This window comes from Ochotona princeps, chromosome 15 (genome assembly GCF_030435755.1).
Source record: "Ochotona princeps isolate mOchPri1 chromosome 15, mOchPri1.hap1, whole genome shotgun sequence".
Lineage (NCBI taxonomy): Eukaryota > Metazoa > Chordata > Mammalia > Lagomorpha > Ochotonidae > Ochotona > Ochotona princeps.
Window position 1 is genome coordinate 9,924,171 of NC_080846.1, and position 22,640 is coordinate 9,946,810.

Genomic DNA, 22,640 nt, shown 5'->3' on the forward strand with positions numbered 1-22,640 from the left:
AACTCATTTACTCCTCCTGTCACCCCTGTTGCTAGCCCTGCCATGGCCCCTGCCTGTATACAGAGCAGAGAGATTAAGGAGCTGTATGGGTGAGTAGTGGACCTCAGGCTGCCTGGCCCTACAGTCTCTGCTCTAAGCACTGACCCTACTGCTTCCATTTGAGCTCTGCATCTAAACAACACTTGGAAATGCCTGGTGGTTCCCCTCTGAGCTGCTCCCCACCCCGCTTCTTCCTCTCTTTGTATTTAGGGAGAAAGGAGGTTCTGGGATGTGAGGTAGTCCATGGGTCGGGAATATTTTTGGCTCTGAGCAACCAAACACCTGACATGTGCAGGAGGTAGAGGCAAGAAAAACAGTTCTTCTGTGACAAGAGTCTGGGTGTTTCTAGATTGAGTACATGAGAGCATTTGCCACTGAAAATCCTGGCTCTCTGTGTCTGTCTCCTTGGGCATGTTAGCATATCGGGTTTTTGGTTTCATGATTGACACTGCAGTGTCTGTGTTAGTATGTATTCTCCAGATGAAGTGTGGCAACAGTAGATAGATAAGTAGGTAGATAGATGCATGCATACGTACATTCATACATACATATATAGGGATATGATTTACTGTTAGGCATTTGTTCAACAATTGTGAAATCTGAGCCTAAGAACCAGGAGAGCTGATGATGGAAGTTCCAGTTTGAGTCTGAGGCCAAGGTGGAAGGAGACTGAGAGTTCAACCTGAAGACAATCAGATGGTGAGAGTGACTTCTCCCTTGGAGTCTTTTATTCTGTTTGGTCCCTGAAAGAACACAGCCAGCAATCTCCTTTATTCAGGCCACCCTTTCCATGTTCATCTCACCCAGAAAGCCGCTCATCTGGGCACCCCATGGCCATGGACCAGTCAAGCTGACACATTGATATAAGCATCATACTGTCCCAACCTGGTTTCCAGAGCTGGAAGAAGAAGGGCTAGTGCCTGGTCATTGCTCCCTCCTCATGCTGCTTCTGTTTGGGGAGCATGAGACTGTACCTAGAGATCACTGGGTCTCTGCTTCTGCCTCACTGGGCAAAAGGAAGTCACTAGCTTTGAGAGAGCTTGGGAGAAGTCAGTGTCTGTGTTACTGTCCTCTACAATCAAGAGACGAAGCGGCAACAGGTTGAGTTGTTGGATTAGGCAACCAACAGCATTCATCACAGTCTCCTATGCAGTCAAAGAGTCAGTAATAGCAAAGTTGAAGTTAGGACCCTGAGCTGTTTGCTTCTTTCTATAACAGATACAAAAAAGAAGGATGTCTTATATGCCAGTTTATAATTTGGCGACTGAAGCCCTGGTTCCAGGGTGTTCCTGGTTCCTGTATCTCGGCAGTGATTCCCCCACTGCTTGCTGACAGTCAAATGTGTTTGAGAAAAGAAGCCTTGGTCCCGGGATCCACTCTCACTGGCTACACAGATAGGTCAGCCACAGGGACTGGCATCTAGATCACTCTAAACTAAGACTGCCCACTAAACAAACACTTGCTGAGCACCTACCATGTGACCATCACAGTAATAAATGTGGCAGTGTTGCAAGAAAAGAAGGTATCATCTTTGCTTTTGGTGAGCTTATAGCCTGGTGACACCTGAGGAGTAAGGCAGTGCGCTTCACTAGGGGCAAGAAGCCAGGAAACAGAAGTGTATGCAGTGCAATGTGGTGATGTAGATGGACAGGCTAGCTCACCTGCCCCCTCCAAGAGGCTTTATTATTATTGCTACTACTATTATTATTATGTTTACCAGGAAAAAGGATGTTATGCTAAGTCTGGGAGCATACATGAGCATTTGCCAGGTAGGCAAAACAAGAGAGGGCATCCAAGCCAAGAGAAGACCCAGCGTAAAAGAGTAGGCCAGTGGGGTTCACTCAGACCTCACCCAACTCAAGTAAAAATGATCTGTCTACACCTGTATATGCTCACATCGCTATCAGCAGCCTGCACAGGTTTTCCCTCATTGGAATTGCAGGATTTCCAGTCTTTTCCTAATTCCACTCATTTTCCTGATTCTCACTCATTTTTAAGATGCTATAGAAGGATTCTCTTTTCAAAGGAAACTGTTTCCAACCAATGCAAGCTTTCCTCTTTACACTCCTGAGATAGCTCTGTCTTTTCCCTTGATGTGACTACGTGAGTCTCTTTCAGGACTCAGTGAGCACCACACAGGGAGACGTGTGTCTCTTCTCTACGTCCCCAAAATCTGGTGCAGCCACTACTCAGAGTATATTCAAGGAGTGGTGTGAATGCCTAAGCCCTGATCGTGCAGAGCAGACACATCTGTCATGTAGATGAGGGAGCCCTGATCATGCAAAGTCGACATACCTTTCCTCATGGAGATGAGCAATAGTCGGAGTGCTGGGCTCAGCTGAATGGCTTCTAAATTCCTACCACCTATGAAAAGCTAGATAATAAAAATTCTAGATGCCTGTATGTTGGCATGCATGTACCCCTGAAAACAGCAAGTGAAAAAAAAAAGATTGCAAACTGATACCTATGTGTAATCCCATTTTACTTAGAAATATACTCGTTTCTAGGTGTGCTTACTTATTGAAGTATGGGAGGAAATGCATTAATCTGTAACCATGACCTTTGAAGTTTGGTGCTTATCCTGTCTTCACCCTCCAGGTCTGTAGACTTTGCTATTTTTTTTCTTTGAAAAAACACATTGTCATATTTATTAACAGAAAAATCCCTGTAGAATTCACGTATTTTTTTCCTTTGGGGGCAGAATTCTGGACCCTTAGCAGTTTGTCATACTCCCCCCTGAGCTTGCCAGCTCTGGAATGCCAGCTCCCGGGAGTCCCTTTGAAGTGAGGGTGTCTGGGACTAAGGGAGGGAGCACAGGGCAAAGGTGGGTAGTTGGAGTTGGGACCAGGGCAGCAATGAGAAGGGAGCTGCGCTAATTTTAGCTTCTCTGATAGAGACCGGTTCCAAGATTCCTACGATGTTCCCTCGCACGTGCTTAGCTGTGACCCCCGCTCCCACGCCAGTGACTGCAGCCCTGACATAGATGCCAGCCGACTTCAGATTGCAATAAAATGCTTGAGATCTCAGCTGCTTTAAATAGAGGTGTTGGGCACGCTTTGGGATGCCAGATCTGGCCGAGCTGGGGGTCTCAGCACTTAGCCCACCTAGAGGCTCCCAGCTCAGGCTTCCACCTCATTGTCTGGTTGTCCTGTTGCCACCTCCCTATGAAGTCCTGGGATCCTATTGTAGGCATGACTCACTCCCTTTGTCATTGAACCACTTCCCTCTCCTCTCACCTTTAGGACGCTGAGTTAGAACAGATCCTAAAAGTCGATTTTACAGGCCCTTTATAGAATCATAAACTGTATCTCTAAGTGACCTTAAAAATAACATCAAACATAATAGTTCTGTTTTATTTAGTGTCTGTTACATGCCACTTATGTTACATACACCATGCTTAAAATAGCCCTGTAGATGGTAATATCTGTAGATTGAAATAGGCACCTGCCAGAAGGGGATATATGGAAAAACAGCCAGTAAGCACATGAAATGATATCAAGAGTATTCATCACCAAGAAAAGGAAAATAAAAACTGTAAAGGGATAGTAAATTAAAAAGACTTAAAGGGGTGGTGTTTGATGTAGGAGTTAAAGTGCCACTTCTGGTGGCCATGCATTTCAGTCCCAGCTCCACTCCCAGTTCTAGCTTCCTGCTGATATACACCCTGGGGGGCAGCAGGTGGGAATGCACATTGTTGGGTCCCTGCCAGCCATGTGGGGCACCTGGATTGAATTTGAGCTTCTGGCATCCTCCTGGGCCAACCCTGGCTGCTGCAGGTGTTTGAGAGCGAATCAATAGATGGGGTCAAACTTTGCCTTTCGACCTCTATGTCTCTCTGCCTTTCAAATAAAACAAAATAATTAAAATGTAAACAAAAAATAGTAACATGGTGCAAACGGTTGGCAAAGATGTGGAACAACACGAACTCTCAGCCATGGATGGCAGGAATGTGAAACCGTAAAACAAGACATGTTAGCTCACAGTTTCTGTGTCCTGGGTGTGGTCTGAGCTGGGTCTCACTGGGTTGGCAGACCACCAATCAGGATGTCCCCAAGGTCTCTATGGTTACCTCAGGTTCACAGAACCACTTCTGAATTCAGTTGGGTGTTTTAGCAGAATTCATTTCTTTCTTGGCTCCTTGTTGCTTGTCAGCAACAGGCTGTCCTTGGCACCTCAAGGTCGACCCCAGCCCCTGGAGACTGCCCACAGTTTCTTGGATCCCTATATGTCCTTATACATGCACTTAGCAGTATCTTTCTTGTAAACGTATAATCCTGTGGTTGGCATTGTGGCACAGTAAGTTAAGCTACCACTTGCAATGTTAGAATTCTATACTGGAATGCTGCTTCAAATTCTGGGTATTCCACTTGCTCTCTAGCTCCCTGGTAGGCACCTGGAATGCCAGCAGAGGATGGCCCGAGTGATTGGGCCCTGCCTCCCATATGGGAGACCAGGATGGAGTTCCCAACTCTTGACTTTGGCCTGGCCAGACCCTGGCCTACTGTGGTCAGTTGGGGGGTGAGTCAAAAGATACAAAAATCTGTCTCTATAATTTTGTGTTTCAGATAGATAAATATGTAGATAGGCACATAATCCTCTGAGCTCATTCTTTAGACTTTGAAAAATATTTTATTTTGAAAGCCATATCTATAGAGATAGGAGAGACACAGAAAGAGAAATCTTCCATCTGCTTGTTTATTATCCAATCGGCCACAATGGCCACAGCTAGACCAGTCCAAAGCCAGGAGCCTGGAGCTTCTTCCAGGTCTCCCATGTGGGTGCAGGGGCCCGAGGACTTAGGCCAGCTTGTGTTGCTTCTCCAGGCATATTAGTAAGGAGCTGGATCAGACATGAGCAGTCAGAATTCAAACTGGCCCCATATGAGATGCTGGTGCTGCAGTCAGAGGCTTAACCTATTATGCCATAGTGCTGGCCCCTACTCATACTCGTTTTGGTGGTGCAGGGTTACAATTCGACTTATGAATAAAGCATGTATAATAATCAAGCCAGCAAGGGCTGACCTGTCCTCAGCTACACTGTGCATTGCTGGCTTTTTGTGTCTTTGTAGCAGCACCTTGTGGTTCATGTAATTTTTGCCTAGTATTTTATAAATGGGTTAGAAAGGCACAGATATGTTAGCTGCTGTCCCTGGGATCACACAGCTGCAAAGCAGTGGAACCAAGGCTTAAGCCCACAGTTCATGCTGACAAGAACACTCCGTGCATGGAACCACCAAGATTCCTGAACATCTTAAAGAAGTTCATGCAAGCTTTGCCTGTTTTGATCTTAACTGATGGATCTTACGGGGCAGTGTGCCGTGGACAGTGGGAGAGATTTTTTAAGGCTGTCTTTAAATGCTTCCCAGATCAGCCACACCTGGGTTTATGTGATTGTCATAGGCTGACCTGTCCCTAAACTGGCCTAAGTATATGGAGAACCACCAAGACGCACAAAGAATAAACCCATGACCAGCTGCACGCTGCAGAGACATACATAGGTACTGTATATCCATAGAGTTGTCATCTTGCTTTCTTGTCTAGCAGCCATGAATAGGTGACCACTGTGGATTCAGGAGGAAATTATCCTGTCAGTTAGTGATGTCTGGTATGGGTTTAGGTAGTTCTAAGATTTTACCACTATTTCCAGGCTGACTTTTTGATCTGTACACATCCAAACCAGCTAAATGATTTCTTTTTGCAACTTACTGCATCCATGGGAAGGGGGATCCTAAACTCGTTCTTTCCTCTCAGTGTCTGTCGCATGGGGTGCTCCCCAGTATGCACTGAATACAGAACCCATCACAGTTCTCTTGGCAGGAGGTGCTCTTCTTTGTAAAGAGCACCTGGTGGGAATTCCCAGCTGTGGTTGTGTATCGCAGTTGACTGGAGAAGATCTACCCAAAGCCCAGGTGGCCACCTCACGCCAGTTGTATCCGAACATCTGGCTGTAGGTGAAGAGTGGGTAGGACTAGATGTGAATGGTTGAAGAGCTCCCCAGAAGATTCCAGTGTGCAGCCAGTGTGGAGAATGACTTGGCAATGAAGATGTTTGACCTGTTGACTACCATGCCTGGCCAAGAGTCACAGCCCCAGACACAATGGGTAAAACCCAGATGGCTCGCTCTGGAGCTGCTGCTGCCTTCTGCTCGTGTGATGGGTATGCAAGGTGAGCTGGAAGCAGTCTCATCCTGTCTAAGAAGCTCTTGTCCACAGTTGAGGGTACAGCTGGAAGTGTTTATGCTGCAATGCTGCTCTGGGTGATGCTCCTAAAAATTATTGCCATATGTCTTTGGGAAGGAGGGCAGTTGCCTGCACCCTCCACAGCCTCTTACCAGAACTGCTCAGTCCTTGACTGCGGCCCCTAAGGAGCTCCCTTGCATGGTCTTGCCGAGCACCCTTGACACTGACCAGACCCTAGAAATGCAGGTATGAAGATTTATTTATTTTTACTAGAAAGGCAGATTTACAGAAAGGAGGAGAGACAGAGATAAAGATCTTCTGTCTGCTGGCTCAGTCCCTAAGTGGCCCCAACAGCCATAGCTAAACCAATCCAAAACCAGGAGCCAGGAGCCAGGAACTTCCCCCGGGCCACCCACGTGGGTGCAGGGTCCCAACGCTTTGGACTGTCCTCTACTACTTTCCCGGGCCACAAGCAGGGAGCTGGATAAGAAGTAGAGCAGCTAGGATATGAACCAGCACCCATATGGCTTCCCACACATGCAAGGTGAGTATTTAACCACTAGGCTACTGCATTAGGCCCAAAACATAAATAATTTTTTAAAAAATCTGAACTATTTCAAGCACAAGGAAAGACACGCGCACACACACACACACACACGTACACACACACACACACAGAGTAACAGACTGAGGAATTCTCATTCTGGAGCCAGGTTGCCTGTGATATTGGAGAGGTTACTTAGCCTTTTCTGTTTGGTTAGTTGGTTGATTGATTGATCGATTGATTTGGCAGTCTGAGTGACAGAGAGGGAAACATCTTCTATGCACTGATTCATTCCTCAAATAGTCACAACAACCAGATCTGGCCATACTAAAGGTAGGAGCCAGAAACTCCATCCTGGGTATCAGAGAACCAAGTTCTTGGACCATCATTTTTGTCTTCCTAAGTACATTAGTAAGAACCTGGATTTGAAGTGGCCTAGATAGGACTTGAATTGGCAAGTGCCGTCTTAAACTATATGTGCCAAATCACCAGTCCCTTGGTCTAGTTTGAGCATACACATATAGCACCTGCCTCAAAGGGCAACTGTCAGAATGAAAGGAAAGATCTTATAACAGGTGCCTAATACTGCTAAGCACAAATTACAGTTCTCTTTGGGTTCATAACTGACTTTGTCAAATCTTAAAATTTTGTTGCGTTTTAACTTCTTATATAAAGGGGTATATAATATGTTTGAAAAAAATTATCAAAAGATGAAGAGAGGGACCAATCTTCTGGCTCACTCCCTAAATGCCTACAATGCCTAGAGCCAGGCCAACGTCAGGAGCCAGGAGCCAGGAATTCATTCTGAGTCTCCCACAAGTGTGGGGCAGGGACCCAAGGCCTTGAATCATCCCCTTTGCTGGGGTGTGCATTAGCAGGAAGCTGGGAGGAAGCAGAACTGGAACTGAAACCAGGACTCTGATATGGGATATCCCAAGTGATGCCTTCGCCATTGTGCCAAATACCCACCTCCTTCATTGATACTTATAAGGACCTCTGTGTATCACTCCCCCTATGCTGACCACTAACAAAGAGTATAAGTTAGCCAGACAGTAAGGGTGGCAGAACCTACCACAAGGCACAGGGCATGCTCCGCCATCTGAGACCCTCTAGGGTGGGAAGAAGGAAGTTGACTGGCATCAAGAAGAATGTGAGTGCAACGTGAGAGCTCAGGGCTCTCGGCAGACTATGCTGGCCTCAGCCCTCTCCCCTCTCCCGGGAAGCCCCCGGGGTCCCTTTGAATGGTTCCCTCCAAAAACGAAGGCATGCATTAGAGAAGCCTCACCCACTCTCACTCCTCAGCCTGGAAAACACCATCATGAGTGGACTTTGAGAGGCGGAGAGAGGCCGAGGACAGCAGTGGGAAGGAGCTTAACCACGAGGCCTGTGCTACCTCAAAGCCTGGAGACCAGAGATGAACCACTTAGAGCCTTGACCCTCACTGGACCCTGAGCCTCTCTTGGCCCCTGTGCACAACGGCCACCTTGGCGTCATGGTCTTTTCTGGAAAGTCAGCATCCCCCTGCCACGTGGACACATCCTACTGAATGAACTGATAAGCAAGCCCCAGCAGAGCACATGTGAGGTTTATCAGACCGAGGGTCTCCATGTGTGAGCGCCCTGCCTGGATTTGTACTACTTTGCTGTCACCCCTCGGCACTGCCATCATTTTTTATCTTGGAATGGGCTCCCCCACTCCCGCCTCAGCCTCTCCCACATCCGTTCCAGCCGCTGCAGAGGAACAGCTGCTCCGGCCCGTCTCTCATCAGCTGCCTTATCTCCCTGATGAATAATGTACCTCTTCCCTGTGCAGCGGCAGCCTGGCAGGAGGCCCGCCCAGTGCCGAGCAAGCTGCTGACAGCTCATGGGCCCAAGCAGCTGTCAGAGGGGGGAGCTGCCCCAGAGCTCTGCTGGGTGAAAGCTAACCCTTCTGTGTCACCAGAGACTGGAGAGTGGCAGCCCTACCAGCTTGACCATCCCCAGCACATCCCTCTGAGTCACTGTGCTGGGTGCTAAGAAAACCAGAGGCCCCAGAAATTACCCTGCCCTTCTGGGTGTGGAAGCCTGTTTATGGGAGATGAGGCTTGCACCTGACAGTACTGACCTCTGTAATTACTTGTTTATTTAATGTTCACTTTATGTGAAAAGCAGAGGGAACAGACACGTTCCATCTGCTGGTGCATTCACCAAAGCCCCCACAGCAGCCAGGGCTGGACCAGGTCAAAGCCAGGAGCCCAGAACTCAGTCCAGGTCTTCCACTATCGATGACAGGGATGGCAAGCACTTGAGCCACCACCCACTGCTTCCCAAAGTGCACATTAACAGGAAGCTGGATCAAAAGCAAAGAAGCCAGGACTCAAGCCAGCCACCCTGGTACAGGATGTGGAGATCACAGGATACCTTAACTGCTTTATCAGATACCTGCCCAATGAGATTAGGAGTTGTTGAGAATGGGTTTAACCACATAGGTCTCTGTGTTCTCTGTTTGCACAATGAGCTCATGGGAGTGCTGTGGAGGTACTGAGGGTTCTGAACTCTAATCTTCTCTGCCTGCCAGCACACTGGCCCCATGAGGGTCGTGGTCACATTGTCCCCAGGGCCTTCCCCATCACCTTGTTCTGATGTTAATTGCATCCCTGAGACAGCCGCGAGGCCAAGCTTCCACCCACTTGCAGGGGAGTCAGCAACTGCTTGTCACTTGGACATGGACCCCCCAACCCACCTCTCTGTGGCTCAGGCCCAGGCCAGCATTTACCCTGGACAACCTCCCCCCAGGCTGCTTCTCCTTCCTCAGCTGCTTCTCTCACTCCCTGAAGCTGCCCTCCAAATCTTTCTGTTGGGATCCACTTCAGGGGAACCAGCCTGAGAGAAGTAGCCACTTCCTAGGGCTTCAGGGTGATTATTCTGTAAGGTAACATTGAAAAGCTTTGCGGCATGTTCTCAAGCGTGGGAAGCATGGATGCTGCAGATCAGACCATGTGACAGAACGTAACAAGGGAGCTCAGATGCAGAGATAGGACAGCAGTTGACGAGCTGGAAGCCTTGGCTCACATTCTAGAATCAAAGCCAGTTATCCCAGGAAGGGTGCTCAGGGGTCATTTAGCCCAACTCTCCTCCTACCATGGAGCTCAACGCAGACTCACCAGAAGATAGAGCTGGGACTGGACAAGGTTCTCACTTCTGTCACTCCTTGTGTTATTTTGGCCTTGTTGTTGGCTTCAGATGCACGGGACACTGACACATTCCCCTCATGGATCTACTTCCCTGTGGATCCCCCAGGTGTCCACTGTATGCTTAACATATGCCAAATGACTCCAGGAAGGAGTCACAAACACATATGCCTATCCTAAACATTGGGGGGGGAGGATCTGAAAGTCTGTGTGGGCCCCCCAAATCCCTGTGTCAAGTACTAATTCTAAGATGGTACATCAGGAGCTGAGACCTTTGGGAGGTGGCCAGTGGAATTAGCATCCTTGAGAGAACTTCCTTGCCCCTTGCACCACATAGAGATGTGATGAGAAGGCACCTCTGTGACCTGACTGGCCCTCGCTGGTCACCGCAGCTGCTGGTGCTGGACCGTGAGCTTCTGGCTCCAAACTGTGAGCAGCAGGCTTCCACTGTCGAGAAGTTACCTGGTCTAAGGTGCTTTGTGCTCGCAGCTCTAATGGACAAAGAGTGAATTGTCAACCTTTAAGTTTGAGAATGTCCTCTGAATATGCAGACTTGGGCTTTCTTGGGGAAGTCACCAGGGTCACACAGGGTCGGTGTTGCTCCCCAGCCATAATGAGTAGAGCTCGGGCCAGGTCTACATCTTGGTATTTGTCAGTGCCCACCCCACAGAGGCCCATGCTTAGTGCTGTGAAGAGAGGAGGTTTGCCCTGCTGTGCTAAAGCAGTGCAGTTCACACAATCCAGCCACTGTCAGCAAAGGGGAAATGCAAGATGCGCTAAGAGGAGTGCACATGTCCAAAAATGGACAGAAGGCATTGTGGAAATTGAGACTATTTCATGCATATAATATGGAGAAAGAATTGAGAAAGAAGAGACCACCAAAGGTGCCAGAGCAGCCCAGGCCAACTTCCCCTGCCTGGTGTTACCTGCCTGGGCCCTGTGAGCGTCCTACTTGGGAATCCCCTGAGGCCAAAGTGGGGCAGTTCCTTAGCAGCCAGCACACAGAAGAGGGGCCTTGGGCTATTCCACAGAGAGCATGCCATCAGGGCCTTAGGAGCTCAGGGTTTGTGGTGGTGTCTTAGGCATGTGACAATGGGAGTGAAAAAAAACGAGTGAAAATATGGATTGGGGAGTGTGGATGGGCAACCCTGCATACTTCTGAAGGGAAGACTCTGGAATTCTGGTAGCTCCCCACCTAGAAAGGGAAAGACCTGAGGTCTGCGAGTGTGGAGGACCCTTTAACAGAAGTCAGGAGGTCCACTCTGGGACACGTACATAACTTGGGTTCCAGGCACAGTGAGCGGGACATGAGGGTGACAGGTGCATGTTGGGGACAGGCTCAGCTGATGCACATCATTTTTGAAACTCCAAGAATGTGCTTGGGGCTCAAGGGAAGTTTCTTCCCCATGTGCCTAATCTTGCTTTGCCTTATTTACTTAAACAATGGGATTGTGCATAGTATCTCTGGGAGGCTCATCTTAAGGATTAAAGGTAGCATAATTATGGGCTGATTCTGTGGTAGAGTGGGTTAAGGCACCGCCTGCAGCCCCAGCATCTTAAATGGGCACCAGTCTCAGTTGCTTTACTTCCAATCCAGCTCCCTACTAATGTGCCTGGGGAAACAGCAGATGCTCCAAGTGCTTAGGTCCCTTTACTCACATAGAAGACCACATAGAAGACCCACATAAAGCTCCTGGCTCCTGGCTGTTGCAGCCATTTGGAGAATTGGAGAGTGAACCAGTCGGTGGAAAATTTTCTGAATTAGTGTATCTTTAAAAAAAAAAAAAGCATACTTGAAAGTAACACTTGTGTCGGGCCCAGAGAATATGCTCTATAATGTAAGTCAGTTTTGTTATTGCCTGTGAGAACTTGGTAGGGGTGCTGAGGGAGAGTGTCTGAGATGGAGCCGATTCCATGGAACAGAGAAGCAGATGCAGACTTTGGGTGGGAGCCTTGGGGAGGGAGATGATGATGTAGTCAAGGAGGCAGGGAATGCAGCTGAGAAGACTGGCTAGAGGACGTCTTTGAGAGAAGGAGGAAATAGGGTTTCGAGGAGCAGGGGACAGGGACTGTGCCGCCAAGGCCACCTTGGATGAGTCGGACTCTGCAACAGGGTTGGCCACCCAGGGTCCTTGGGTGTCACAGATGGCCTGGGAGTGCTACTGTGGCAGAAGCTAGACACAAGGCATACTCTTAGTATTCTGCAATCCTTTGGACAACCCCTCAGCACACGGAGTTCTGCAGCTCCTAATCCCCCATCTGCCATGCCAAGTTGGAGGTCCTGGGTTCAGTCCAGTGAGCTCCATGGTGTCACCCCAAATTACTTTGGAACCTATGGCAAGTTCCTGAACTGCTCAGTGCCTCTGTTCTAGGGTTTTACGTCTGACTTATAAAGAATGGCAGAGTTGCAGAGGGCTGGGGCTAGGCTTCAGAGTTCTCAGCTGGAATTAGAAACTGGGGGAGGTGAGGATGCAGAAGCAGCCAGTTGAGCACCAAGATGTGACTTTAGTGCCATTTGCTTGAACACAAAGGGGGCTTCCAGCCAGGAGTAGAGGGCCGTAGAGATGGGAACCTGGGAGCTGAGATTGGCAGACATGGACTGCTATGATAGCAAGTCACGGGAAGGAAGCAAGGAAATGACAAGCTGTGGCTGCAAGGCCAAATGGAAGGGACACTTCTTTTATCTGTGCTCGTCTCTCAGCTGAAAATTTTGGTTAGTATTCCAACCACAAAGTGTGGGAATTTTCATATGCGGAGTAATCACCTGCCACCACCTCAACAGACGAATGGTTTTCCATTCCTCCCTCCAGGCCCATCATTCTCCCAGGGCTTTAGTCATAAAACAGGCTCTCCTCTATTGTTTTTATACCATGTGAGATTGTACTGGAAGCATTTTCCGTGATGTGACATCATTGTTACATTTGTCGTTTTTTCCAGAACAAAGCTAACATTACTGTTTTTTCCTGATTGCAAAAATGCTCTGTGCTTTTTTAAAAAAAATGCAGACAACACCAGAAGACAATAATCCCATTTCCCAGCCCTCTGTTCAAACAAGCAGGTTGACCTTTGGATGAACATCCACCCAAACAATTTGCCATGCCTTTATTGCTTTCTTGGTTTCTTTGCTGTTTTAGCTGGGTATGAATTGGTTAATTGCTGATTCATTTTCAACCATGAATGAAAGCTTTTGTTATGTGACAAGTGGGAATTTTCTGTGGTCTGAAAGTTTGAGCCCCCTACAATTCACATGGAAATCTAAACCCCAGCATGACGGTGTTGGAGGCAGTCAGGGCTTGAGTGTAGAGCTCTCCTGGAGGGGAGAGGTGTCCAGAGAAGTCCCCAAGAACTGTGTCACCCTACCTACAGTGAATGCCATGTGTGAGCCAGCAAGTGAACTCCCACCACACACAGAGCTTCCTGCTCTTGATCTTCACAACTGTGAGGGCTGAATTTCTTTTGTCCTTAAGCTGCCCAGCCTGTAATGTTTTATTATGGCTGACCAAAAAAGGCTGTTGTTTGGAGGAAGTGGGGAATGGAGCTGCTGATGGGTCTACATAAGACCACAGGAAACCAGCTAGGCCTGAAAGCTGCTACAGAGGGGCGATATTGCAGTGTCTAGTGAATTAATCTGTAAAGGCAGGTATCACAGAGATATTCAGGCTGGGGCTGTCAATGGAAATGCTTTCTCCTGTTCTAGAGGCTATATATCTGAATTCAAAGGCTTTCCTTGCCCCTCACTGGTTTCAGATGGCTGTCAACAATCCCTGGTACCCCTTGCATTGTGGACACTTTAGTCCCTGGGTCCTTTGTCACAGGGTAGTCAGCTCTTGTGTCCTTAAGAGCATTGGGGTAGGGTCCACTGTACCCCAGCATGATCTCACCTTAGCTTGATGGTGTTGGCCGAGCCCCTTGTTCCATAAAGGCCATGTCTTTGGGCCTCAGGAGTTCAGCAAATCTCTTTGATGAATACAGCTCAAGTTGTAACATGTGGGGCCCCATGGGGATGGGGAAAGAACACAGAGCAAAGACACAATGTCAAGGGCTTGTTCTCTGGAGTGAAAGGGAGAAAAGGGGCCAGACTCAAGGACTGGAGCTTGTGAGACTGAGAGTGCAGGAAGCAACTTCCTCCAGCAAGGCAGGTCTGTTTTTTATTAACCCCTAGTCCTGTAGAGAGAGGGCCCCAGGATCCATCAGAGAGTCCAGCTGTCCATCATCCCCACCGGGCCCCTTCCCCACGGCTTACAGCTGGCAGCTGCCGGCTTCTCCACCACCCCCAAGCTTCCCTACACAGCATCCTGTTGTCTGCTGCTCGCCAAAGTCTTGGGTAGTTGCCACCTGATTTCTTTTCAGCCTGCACTCATTGCTAGCAGTCCCAGGCTGGCGGCAAGCATCACTAATTCCCAGAGTCCTTCCATATGGCCAGTTCAAACCATCTCTGCACAGAGCACACACACTGCCTCTGGTGTAGTCCCACAGCACTGTCCTAAGCCATTTGCACACAGTCACTCTAAGAACTTTGGAACTCTTCTGCCCACTCTGGCTGCTTTGCTCAGCTTCCTTGACCCCCCATCTTCCACTTTGGTACCCAAAGCTGACTTTTTCAGAGTGGAACAGACTTGGGGGCCAGGGAATGCAGAGTGCAGAAAGACCCTGACTTCTTGCTGCTGACATACATGGCTGTCAGAACACCCAGAAGGTTCCAAGGCTTGGGTGTGGCAAGCCAGCATGTGATTGCAGTCATCACCATCGCTGCCTTTGCCATCTCGGCTCTAGGGGAACAAGGCATGGTTTTGGGACCCATCCTGCAGCAAGGCAACTATCTCCAGCGGTGCCAGTTCTGCTTAGTTCAGCCCACAGGCCACTTCTCATGCTCAGACTTTCCATGGGACACCCAGGGAGGGATTCTAATGGGCTCATGTAATATCAGATCTCTCTCCTTCGACTCTCTAAAGAAAATCGGATCTCTGGTTGCAGAGGAGATTGCCTCAGACCGTTTCAAACAAACAAAATAACACAATGAGAAGACATGCCACAACACAGCATCATCTATGGCATTCCCCACAGAAGCGACCATCCATTTAATAGCAGGTGCCATTCTCTCTGCTTGCATCAGCCTCCGATCCCTGCCTTTTCTCCCAGGATGCAGGCCTTTCATACCTTCATCCTTAATTGCCACCAGGCCATGTGCACAACACTCTGAGCCACCCTGGCACCTGTGACGATGCTGCCATTCTTTGCCTCACTCCCTTGTCTGTTCACTGGGCAGGTCCTTCATGCATGACACCCAGTGTCTCTCAGGTGGCAAGTGTCATGAATGCGGATGCATATCCCAGGCACAGGAGGATCCTCAGCTTCCACCAACACATTTGACTTTGTCCCAGCTGGAAGCCATTTCCTTGGAAGTCAGGGTTCTTCCTCACCCAAGGGCCGAGTCTACTTCGGAGTGAGTAGAAATCAAAGCCTCCACTAGAAGTCATGGTCCCACAAACTAATCTGTGCACCACGTAAGGAGACCACACGGAATCATTTCCCAAGCTATGGTTCTCCGAGCAGGTGGAGGTGGTCATCTTCTTTCTTAGGGGACTGAAGCTACAAGAGGGTAAGTTTTTGACATTGTATGTGAGGACGAGAATAAGCTCATGGAGGTGCCATTTTAAAGTGTGCTTAGATATACAACACATGCCATGGTGATAAGCCTCAAGGTCCTCCTGGGGCAGAGATATTAGCAGGAAAATTGGGGGAATATTCTTTTGGGGTTCATTTTTGGCGACATGCATGCACCATTATCTTGGCTGTGATCATGTCTGGTTCCAGCTAGATTCTCACTTCCGTCAAAATTACTTGTTTCTTTCACCTGGGCCTGCAAGACACTTTTGGCTGAGTTGTCCTCAGACTCTTGCAGTATGGGTCATAGGATGACAAGCGGAATTTGGCTGTGCCCTGACTGGATGGAAAACCCAGAGCCCTGAGTTTGGAGGGTCGCCTGGCTCACATCACCAATATCCGCGTGTTCCTTGCAAACCTCTCAGACCTCAGACTTCTAGGCAGGGCCCCATGCATTCTGGGTAGCCATAAGTGACAGGATTTAAACTATAGCATATGTCTGCTTTGCCCAGATGGATCACATATGGAAAGTGCTCGTCTTTCACACACTGGATCTGAGATTCTTAAGAGGCCATGAGAGCCAAACTTGAACTTGCTGGGATTTAAAGCTCCTTCGCGGTGCTAACATATCTCCATAAATGCCAAGCTTGTTAGTTACCTTGTAAAGCAGCCCTGGAGTTATGAGGTACACATGTGATGTCCCAGATGCTGTGGCCCACAGGCCCAGTTCTCTTCAGTAAGTCCACAAGAAAAGGGGCATCTCCCCTTTAGCCAGTGTCCATTCCGATTGACTCTGTGAGTGTGTGCATGTAATCAGTAATCTTTTGTTTTAAAACTTGGGCTGTTTCATCTAAGACATTCAAGTCTCCTCTCTCGCAATTTTGATATGAAGGGAAATGCTTGCACTATAATAGTACATAGAAGAGGACAAAGTCATAATAGCGTGATGTCAAGGACGCATATTCATCAAAACAGTTCAGGGGAGCAAAATGTACATTTCTCTGCTTTCTAAAATTATGAAGCTTTCTGTTTACTTCTTTGTATGTTCCAAGCACTGTTGTTTTTTTTTTGTCTCTGTGTATTGTGCATACACTACTTACAAAATAATGCAAACATGCAAATGGTTACATTGACATGGTTGCTGCCCGGGCCATTAGAAACACACCTATGCCCGCAGACATTCCTTCTTCCATGCCACTCACTCAAATCCCAAGATTCTTACCCTAGCCCTAAGCACATGATGATTTGTCTGTCCAAACTCACCCTCAACCATCTCTGTCAAGAGGGTGCCATGGTCCAAGTTACCCCCTTGCAACACATTGCAGCTTACTCAGGAAGACACTGGCCATTCCCTTTAACAGTGAGAGGAGAAACAGTGTTCTCATCCATCAGCCATTCCTTCTACCCATTTTTCCTCCCTTGCCGTTGTGGTATCAGGCACCGGGGTGCCCGATGAGGCTCAGGTTCAGGGTGACTGGACTAGTATCTGTGCCTGTAGCACATTTTTCCTCTGTCATCATTTGAGGTAAATCCCTTGCCTTTGAGAGTTAGTTTATTTGCCTTTGAATTATGTTGAAGATATGCAGTGTCTGACCCTAGATGAGTGAAATCAATTAGTTATACTCATTTGAGTGAAAACCTTAGGCCTATAATGGAGTGGATTTTTCCATGTAGCTTTGAAGATGGGAGCCCAGAAATAGTTTGAAGAGCAGCAATGTGAATGGGCGTGCAGCCACGTGGTGGAGCGACAGGCACACGGACTTGGAGCTGGAAGACCTAATTTCCAGAGTGGCTGTCTTGCTCCCCAGCGTTGTGATTCAGGGGACTTGGTAACTCCTCAGAGATTCAGTATTCTTTGGTGTGCAATGGGAAGATATAGTCATGTATCAATAATGCAGTGTATTAAAGAGCAATGCAACTTAGTAGATTTCATCTTGTATAAATGTGAGAGTTGATGTCCACAAACCTAGGGGATCTAGATCAATCACTGCACATGAACTCCTCTAAAATGTTATTGAATTAATTAACAAGCATGACAGAGGGAGGGACAGGGACAGAAACAGAGATATTCCAACCACTGGTTCACTCCCAAATGGCCATCACAGTCAGGGCTGGGCCAGGCGCTGGGAAGTCCATCCTGTTCTCCCACATGGTTGGGGCCTGAGTACTTAGGCCATCCTCTGCTGCTTTCCCAGGCACATTAGCAGGTATGAGTTGGATTAGAAGTGGAGTACCTGGGACTGCAGCCAGCACTCATATGGCATCCCTGTTTCACAGGCCATGGCTTAACCCACTGCACAACACCAGCCCTCAACAGGCCCTCTCAACGTGATTCAGAGGTGTCAAACACCAGCTGTGTGAGGCTGCTGACAGCATAGCATAGCACACTGTCTCATACTAAGCCTTTTATAAATAGAAGGATGGTTCTTCAAGTTAATCGTAAAAAAAATACAGTCCTCCTTTACGCGCTATGTGTAATTGTGTGTGCTGTGCCTTGTAACACTAGCTGCACAGGGCTGTCACAGTGGCATAGCGGTCTAGTCCTCCCATTTCTAGTCCCAGATGCTCCACTTCTGATCAAGCTTCTTGCTAATGGCCTGGGAAAGCAGCAGAGGACTTTGAGCCAACTCACTCCCCATTGTAGCCATTTGGGGAATGAACCAGTGAATGAAAGGTTCTCTCTCTCTCTCTCCCTCCCTCCTTCCCTCCCTCCTTCCCTCCCTCCCTCCCTCCCTCCCTCCTTCCCTCCCTCCTTCCCTCCCTCCCTCCCTCCCTCCTTCCCTCCCTCTCCCCCACCTTCCCTCCCTCCCTCCCTCCCCCCCTCTGTCTCCCTCCTTCTGCTCTATAACTCTGACTTTCAGGGAAAAACTAAACAACTTTACAAAAAAATAATTTTTTTAAGGAACTGTGCAATTGAGGGTTTGTTTACACCAGCATCATCACAAAGAGGAGGGCAGTGTATGAAGCCCCCAAGTGACGAAAACATCATTATCTAGGAGGTAACCATACTCCTGCTGTCCCCCAAGAGTCTCAGCATACCTTCAACAGGCTCATGTGTTCAGAGAGGCTCAGCCACGCAGTCATCACAGTAATATTCTGACCACTTCCCAGAGGTGACCACTTGAAAGACATGCAAAATGCATTGTTTAATGTCTTAGGGAAAGACGCTAGGCTCTGTGGTGATCAAGAGGCAGCTCTGTGAGACTCTGCAGAGCTGGCACTGCCCTTGCTCTGTGCCAGGGAATCAATCTGAGCCTTGGGTGCCCATCTGTATAATGGGAGTTCATGGCAGCAGTGCCCAAAGCCCTGCCTGCATGGTCGTTCCCGCACGTCTATTCAGGATGATGCATCTTAGTCAATCTCTTGAGTTGCTCCATGCATTTTTTTCATGATTGCAAATGAATTAGATGTTCCTTGTTGATAATTTAGAAAATAGACTGAAAAAGCAAGCACGGGGAAGCATATGTTGTTTTGGGTCCACACGTGGTCGGTGGCTATGTTTGCCTCTGACCCTCCTGCTTCACACCACTCCCACTCTCCAGTTGAGAGCTCTTCGCTGAGAGCTGAGAGCTCCTCGCAGGCATGCCTGTCCAATGCTGCACCAGTGCATGGTAGCTGCCCTGCAGGTCCATTCACAAAGCCATATTCTGACACTGCTCTTAACCCCTCTCTTGGCAGATCCTTCAAGCCAGATTTTATCCTGGTCCGCCAGCATGCCTACAGCATGGCTCTAGGTGAAGATTACCGCAGCCTGGTCATCGGCCTGCAGTATGGAGGGCTGCCTGCCGTCAACTCCCTCTACTCCGTCTACAACTTCTGCAGCAAGCCCTGGGTGGTAAGTGACAGGAAAAGGGGAGATAGTCCTCAAATGAATCTTATGTGAGCAATAGTAAAAATAACTTGGTTCCTAGATCTTTCTTGGGGAATTGTCCAACAAATGAGACAGTATTGTTATGATCATATAAAATATTTAATGTTATATAATGACAATAGGCAATAGTACATTATTGTAATATGATGCAACATAATAATAGTCATATGAGGTCCCTTATCGTTTTCACTAACACACTACCATTGTTCTGTCATTCTGACATCATTGTTGTTAGCAACAAGTAACATTTATTGAGCACTTACTATGAACAGTACATGGCTTGGGCAACCCCCTTGGCCTCTGTGAATGGAGCTTCCTTATTGGAAAAGCAATGTGGCAAAGTGAGGAGTTACTACGGGTAAAGTGCCACAGTGCAAAATACCATCAGTTAGCAGTGACAATTCTTAAGGTCCCTGGTACCTGAAATAAGTCCATGCAGGATTGACCTGCAGAAGTTTTTGCAAGATTGCTTGCATCCATCCAATAGATATGGGTAGTCTTTACCACTACTGCCGAGACCCTGCTCTCCTTGTGCTGCCCTGCAGAGCGTTTTGGCCTGTGACATTGAAGATTTCAAGTGCTGCTCTTAGGAAAATATCCTAAACAGTCCTGCCCTGCCCGCCTTGCTTTTGCACGCAGCTGTAGTGATGGTAGCTGGGACCCTCACTATACTGTCTATACAGGCCCTATACATTGGCAAGCTTCTCAGACACCCTGATGAGCAGGTGTTGCTGATCTGTGTGAGAGTCCTTCAGGAAGTTTCTAGGAAAAATTGGAATTTAAAAAATGAATTTATTCTGGGGGCTTGGCAGCGTGGCCTAGTGGTTAAGGTCCTTGCCTTGATCCCATATGGGCACTGGTTCTAATCCCGGCAGCTCCACTTTCTCTCTATCTCTCCTCCTCTCAGTATATCTGACTTTGAAATAAAAATAAAATAAATCTTAAAAAAAATGAATTTATTCTGGCTTAAAAAAAGTTGAAATCCAAGCATAGTTTTTTTTTTTTTCATGACACACATTCCCTTGAACTTTTTGGTGATTCTTCATGTGTGTGGATTTCAGCAGTTGCTTTGCATTAAAATACATTTAGGTTTTAGTGCTATATTCCATGAACTTTTTGAATTCCCAGCTAGACCTACATGGCTACTAGTATTGGTGGAGCTGGGTCTCTCCGAATCTCATGTGCTGTTCGTGGCATCATTGTTCCTCTCTGGACCCGTTTCCTTGTGTGGGATGTGAGGCACTCACCCAACAGATCATTTCCCAACTTTCTAATGTCTCACAAACCCTCCAGATTAACCCCAGGTGGAACTACACCTGTGGGTTCTCTTTCAGAACTTTGCACACCCACCATAGGCTGATGCTGAAAATTCCCAAGTTAGCATTCTCTCTGTGATCTTGACAGGGAATCGCCCCCACATCAGACATGTGACCTGCCCCTCCTTCCGACCACAGGCATCCACGGTCAACCACAAATTGCAGCTTATTTTTTCCCCATCTAGATCAGAACCTAACTTGTTCTCTCCTGCTTGTATTGGTTTCCTTCTTCTGGGTGAATTCTAGTCCCCCTGATTAGGACTGCCAGGCCCTTGGCACTGTCCCCCTCTGGCACTGTCCCCTGCCCTTGGGGCCATAACCATGGCAACCACTGAGGCTCCCCTTCACTCGGTTATCTCCCTGAACATCTGGTGCCCTTCCTCCTTCTTAAATCTTCTGTTCCAGAAAGTCTTCCTGACTCACTACTTCATCACCTTTCCAGGTCCCCACACTCCATGTGCCACCCCACCGCAAGCAAAATGTTGGTATTTGGACCTTGTACTTCAGCCTGTCTTCTCTCAAGCTGGCCTGGCACAATCATGATCAAGCTGTTATGGTTTAAATAAGACTGGGCCCCTGATACCATGTAGACACTTAAACTCCAAAGTCATAAGATGATGACACTAAGACAGCAGAAAATTAATTCCATCATGGGGTTTAGATATGGGTCTCAAGGGAGGTCCTTAAGTCATTGGGCTGTGCGCTTGGAAGGCAGTTCTCACGAGAGGGTTGATTATAAAAGCCAAGTGGAGGCCAGCCACACCCTGCTTCTGAGCTCATCATGTGATCCTCTTTGTGCAGTGTCCCATCATTGACATCCACTGCTCTGTCACCAGATGCCACAACACCAATGGGATGGCCCGATTTCAGTCTTTCCAAGCCATGAACCAGAGTAAACCTTTCCTATGATGAAGTTAGCTTCTCTTGGATATTTTCTTGTCCTAACATAAAGCGGAAGAATACACAAGTGCAATGCCAGGCACACAGGGTGCTGTGGGGTGATGGAGCTCATCCTGTAGCTCTGGAGATGAGAGCTGACCAGTGAGCAAACAGGAAAGCATGGAAGCAGGAGGAGCACAATGGGAAGGGATGTCTTTCAAGTGTTGGAAATGAGGAGCTGTAAAAGCGAAGATGGGTTCATAAACGGTAACGCTGCCTCATGTGCAAGTGTTCCTGTGGACTGGGCTCTGCCCCAGCCACGTGTTCTTCCAACAGCCAGCCCTCCAAGAAGGTCTCTCTCATGCTCTCCAACTTACAAGTGAACAGCTTCTCACTATGTGCAGTTGGGAAGGGGCAGGAAAGTCCAGGAAGGCTGGAGTTGGAATCTGCACCTTGCTTGGCAGTGTTGCCTCGCTAAAAAGACAGGCAGCAGCACAGCAACACAAGCCCAGCTTGGTGGGTCCAAGTTGGGGTCAAGTAGCAGGTAGCAGTGATTGACTAATTCATGTTCTCCCCATTTCTGTCCTAGTTCTCTCAGCTCATTAAGATCTTTCACTCCCTGGGCCCTGAGAAGTTCCCGCTGGTGGAGCAAACATTTTTCCCCAATCATAAGCCAATGGTGAGTACCAGTTTTCACTCTATTGTCATGATGTGAACCAATGCCGATAGTGATACCCTTGTTCCCTTTGGACAGTGGGGATGGGCTCAGGGGTCACTCCCTGACCACCTGGGCACTTAAGAAAGAGCCATATGTTCTGTGGGAATACCTGACTTTCCTCAAGGAAGAGTCATCTCTCCAGGGGAAATTCAGGCAGAAAGGAGAATGACAAGAGTTGGACCTCACAGTTCTTGGGATGCTGGCAGTTTTCAGCAAATCAGGAAACAACTTTAACTAGCATGGCGGAGCCGAAGGTCGATGACGGAGGTGAAAAATGTGTTTGAGGTGGGGTATTGTTTCACTTGAGTTATGAGACATGGTT

At 48.1% G+C, this 22,640-nt stretch overlaps 1 protein-coding gene across 1 annotated transcript in view; it reads left to right on the forward strand.

The window, feature by feature from the left end:
- Nucleotides 1-22,640, forward strand: part of SYN3 (synapsin III) — a 392,583-nt gene that overhangs the window by 107,279 nt on the left and 262,664 nt on the right. The window contains exons 5-6 of the mRNA XM_004589565.2: nt 19,213-19,369; nt 22,190-22,279. Coding sequence (XP_004589622.2) covers nt 19,213-19,369; nt 22,190-22,279 — 247 coding nt within the window. The remainder of the gene's footprint in view (nt 1-19,212; nt 19,370-22,189; nt 22,280-22,640) is intronic.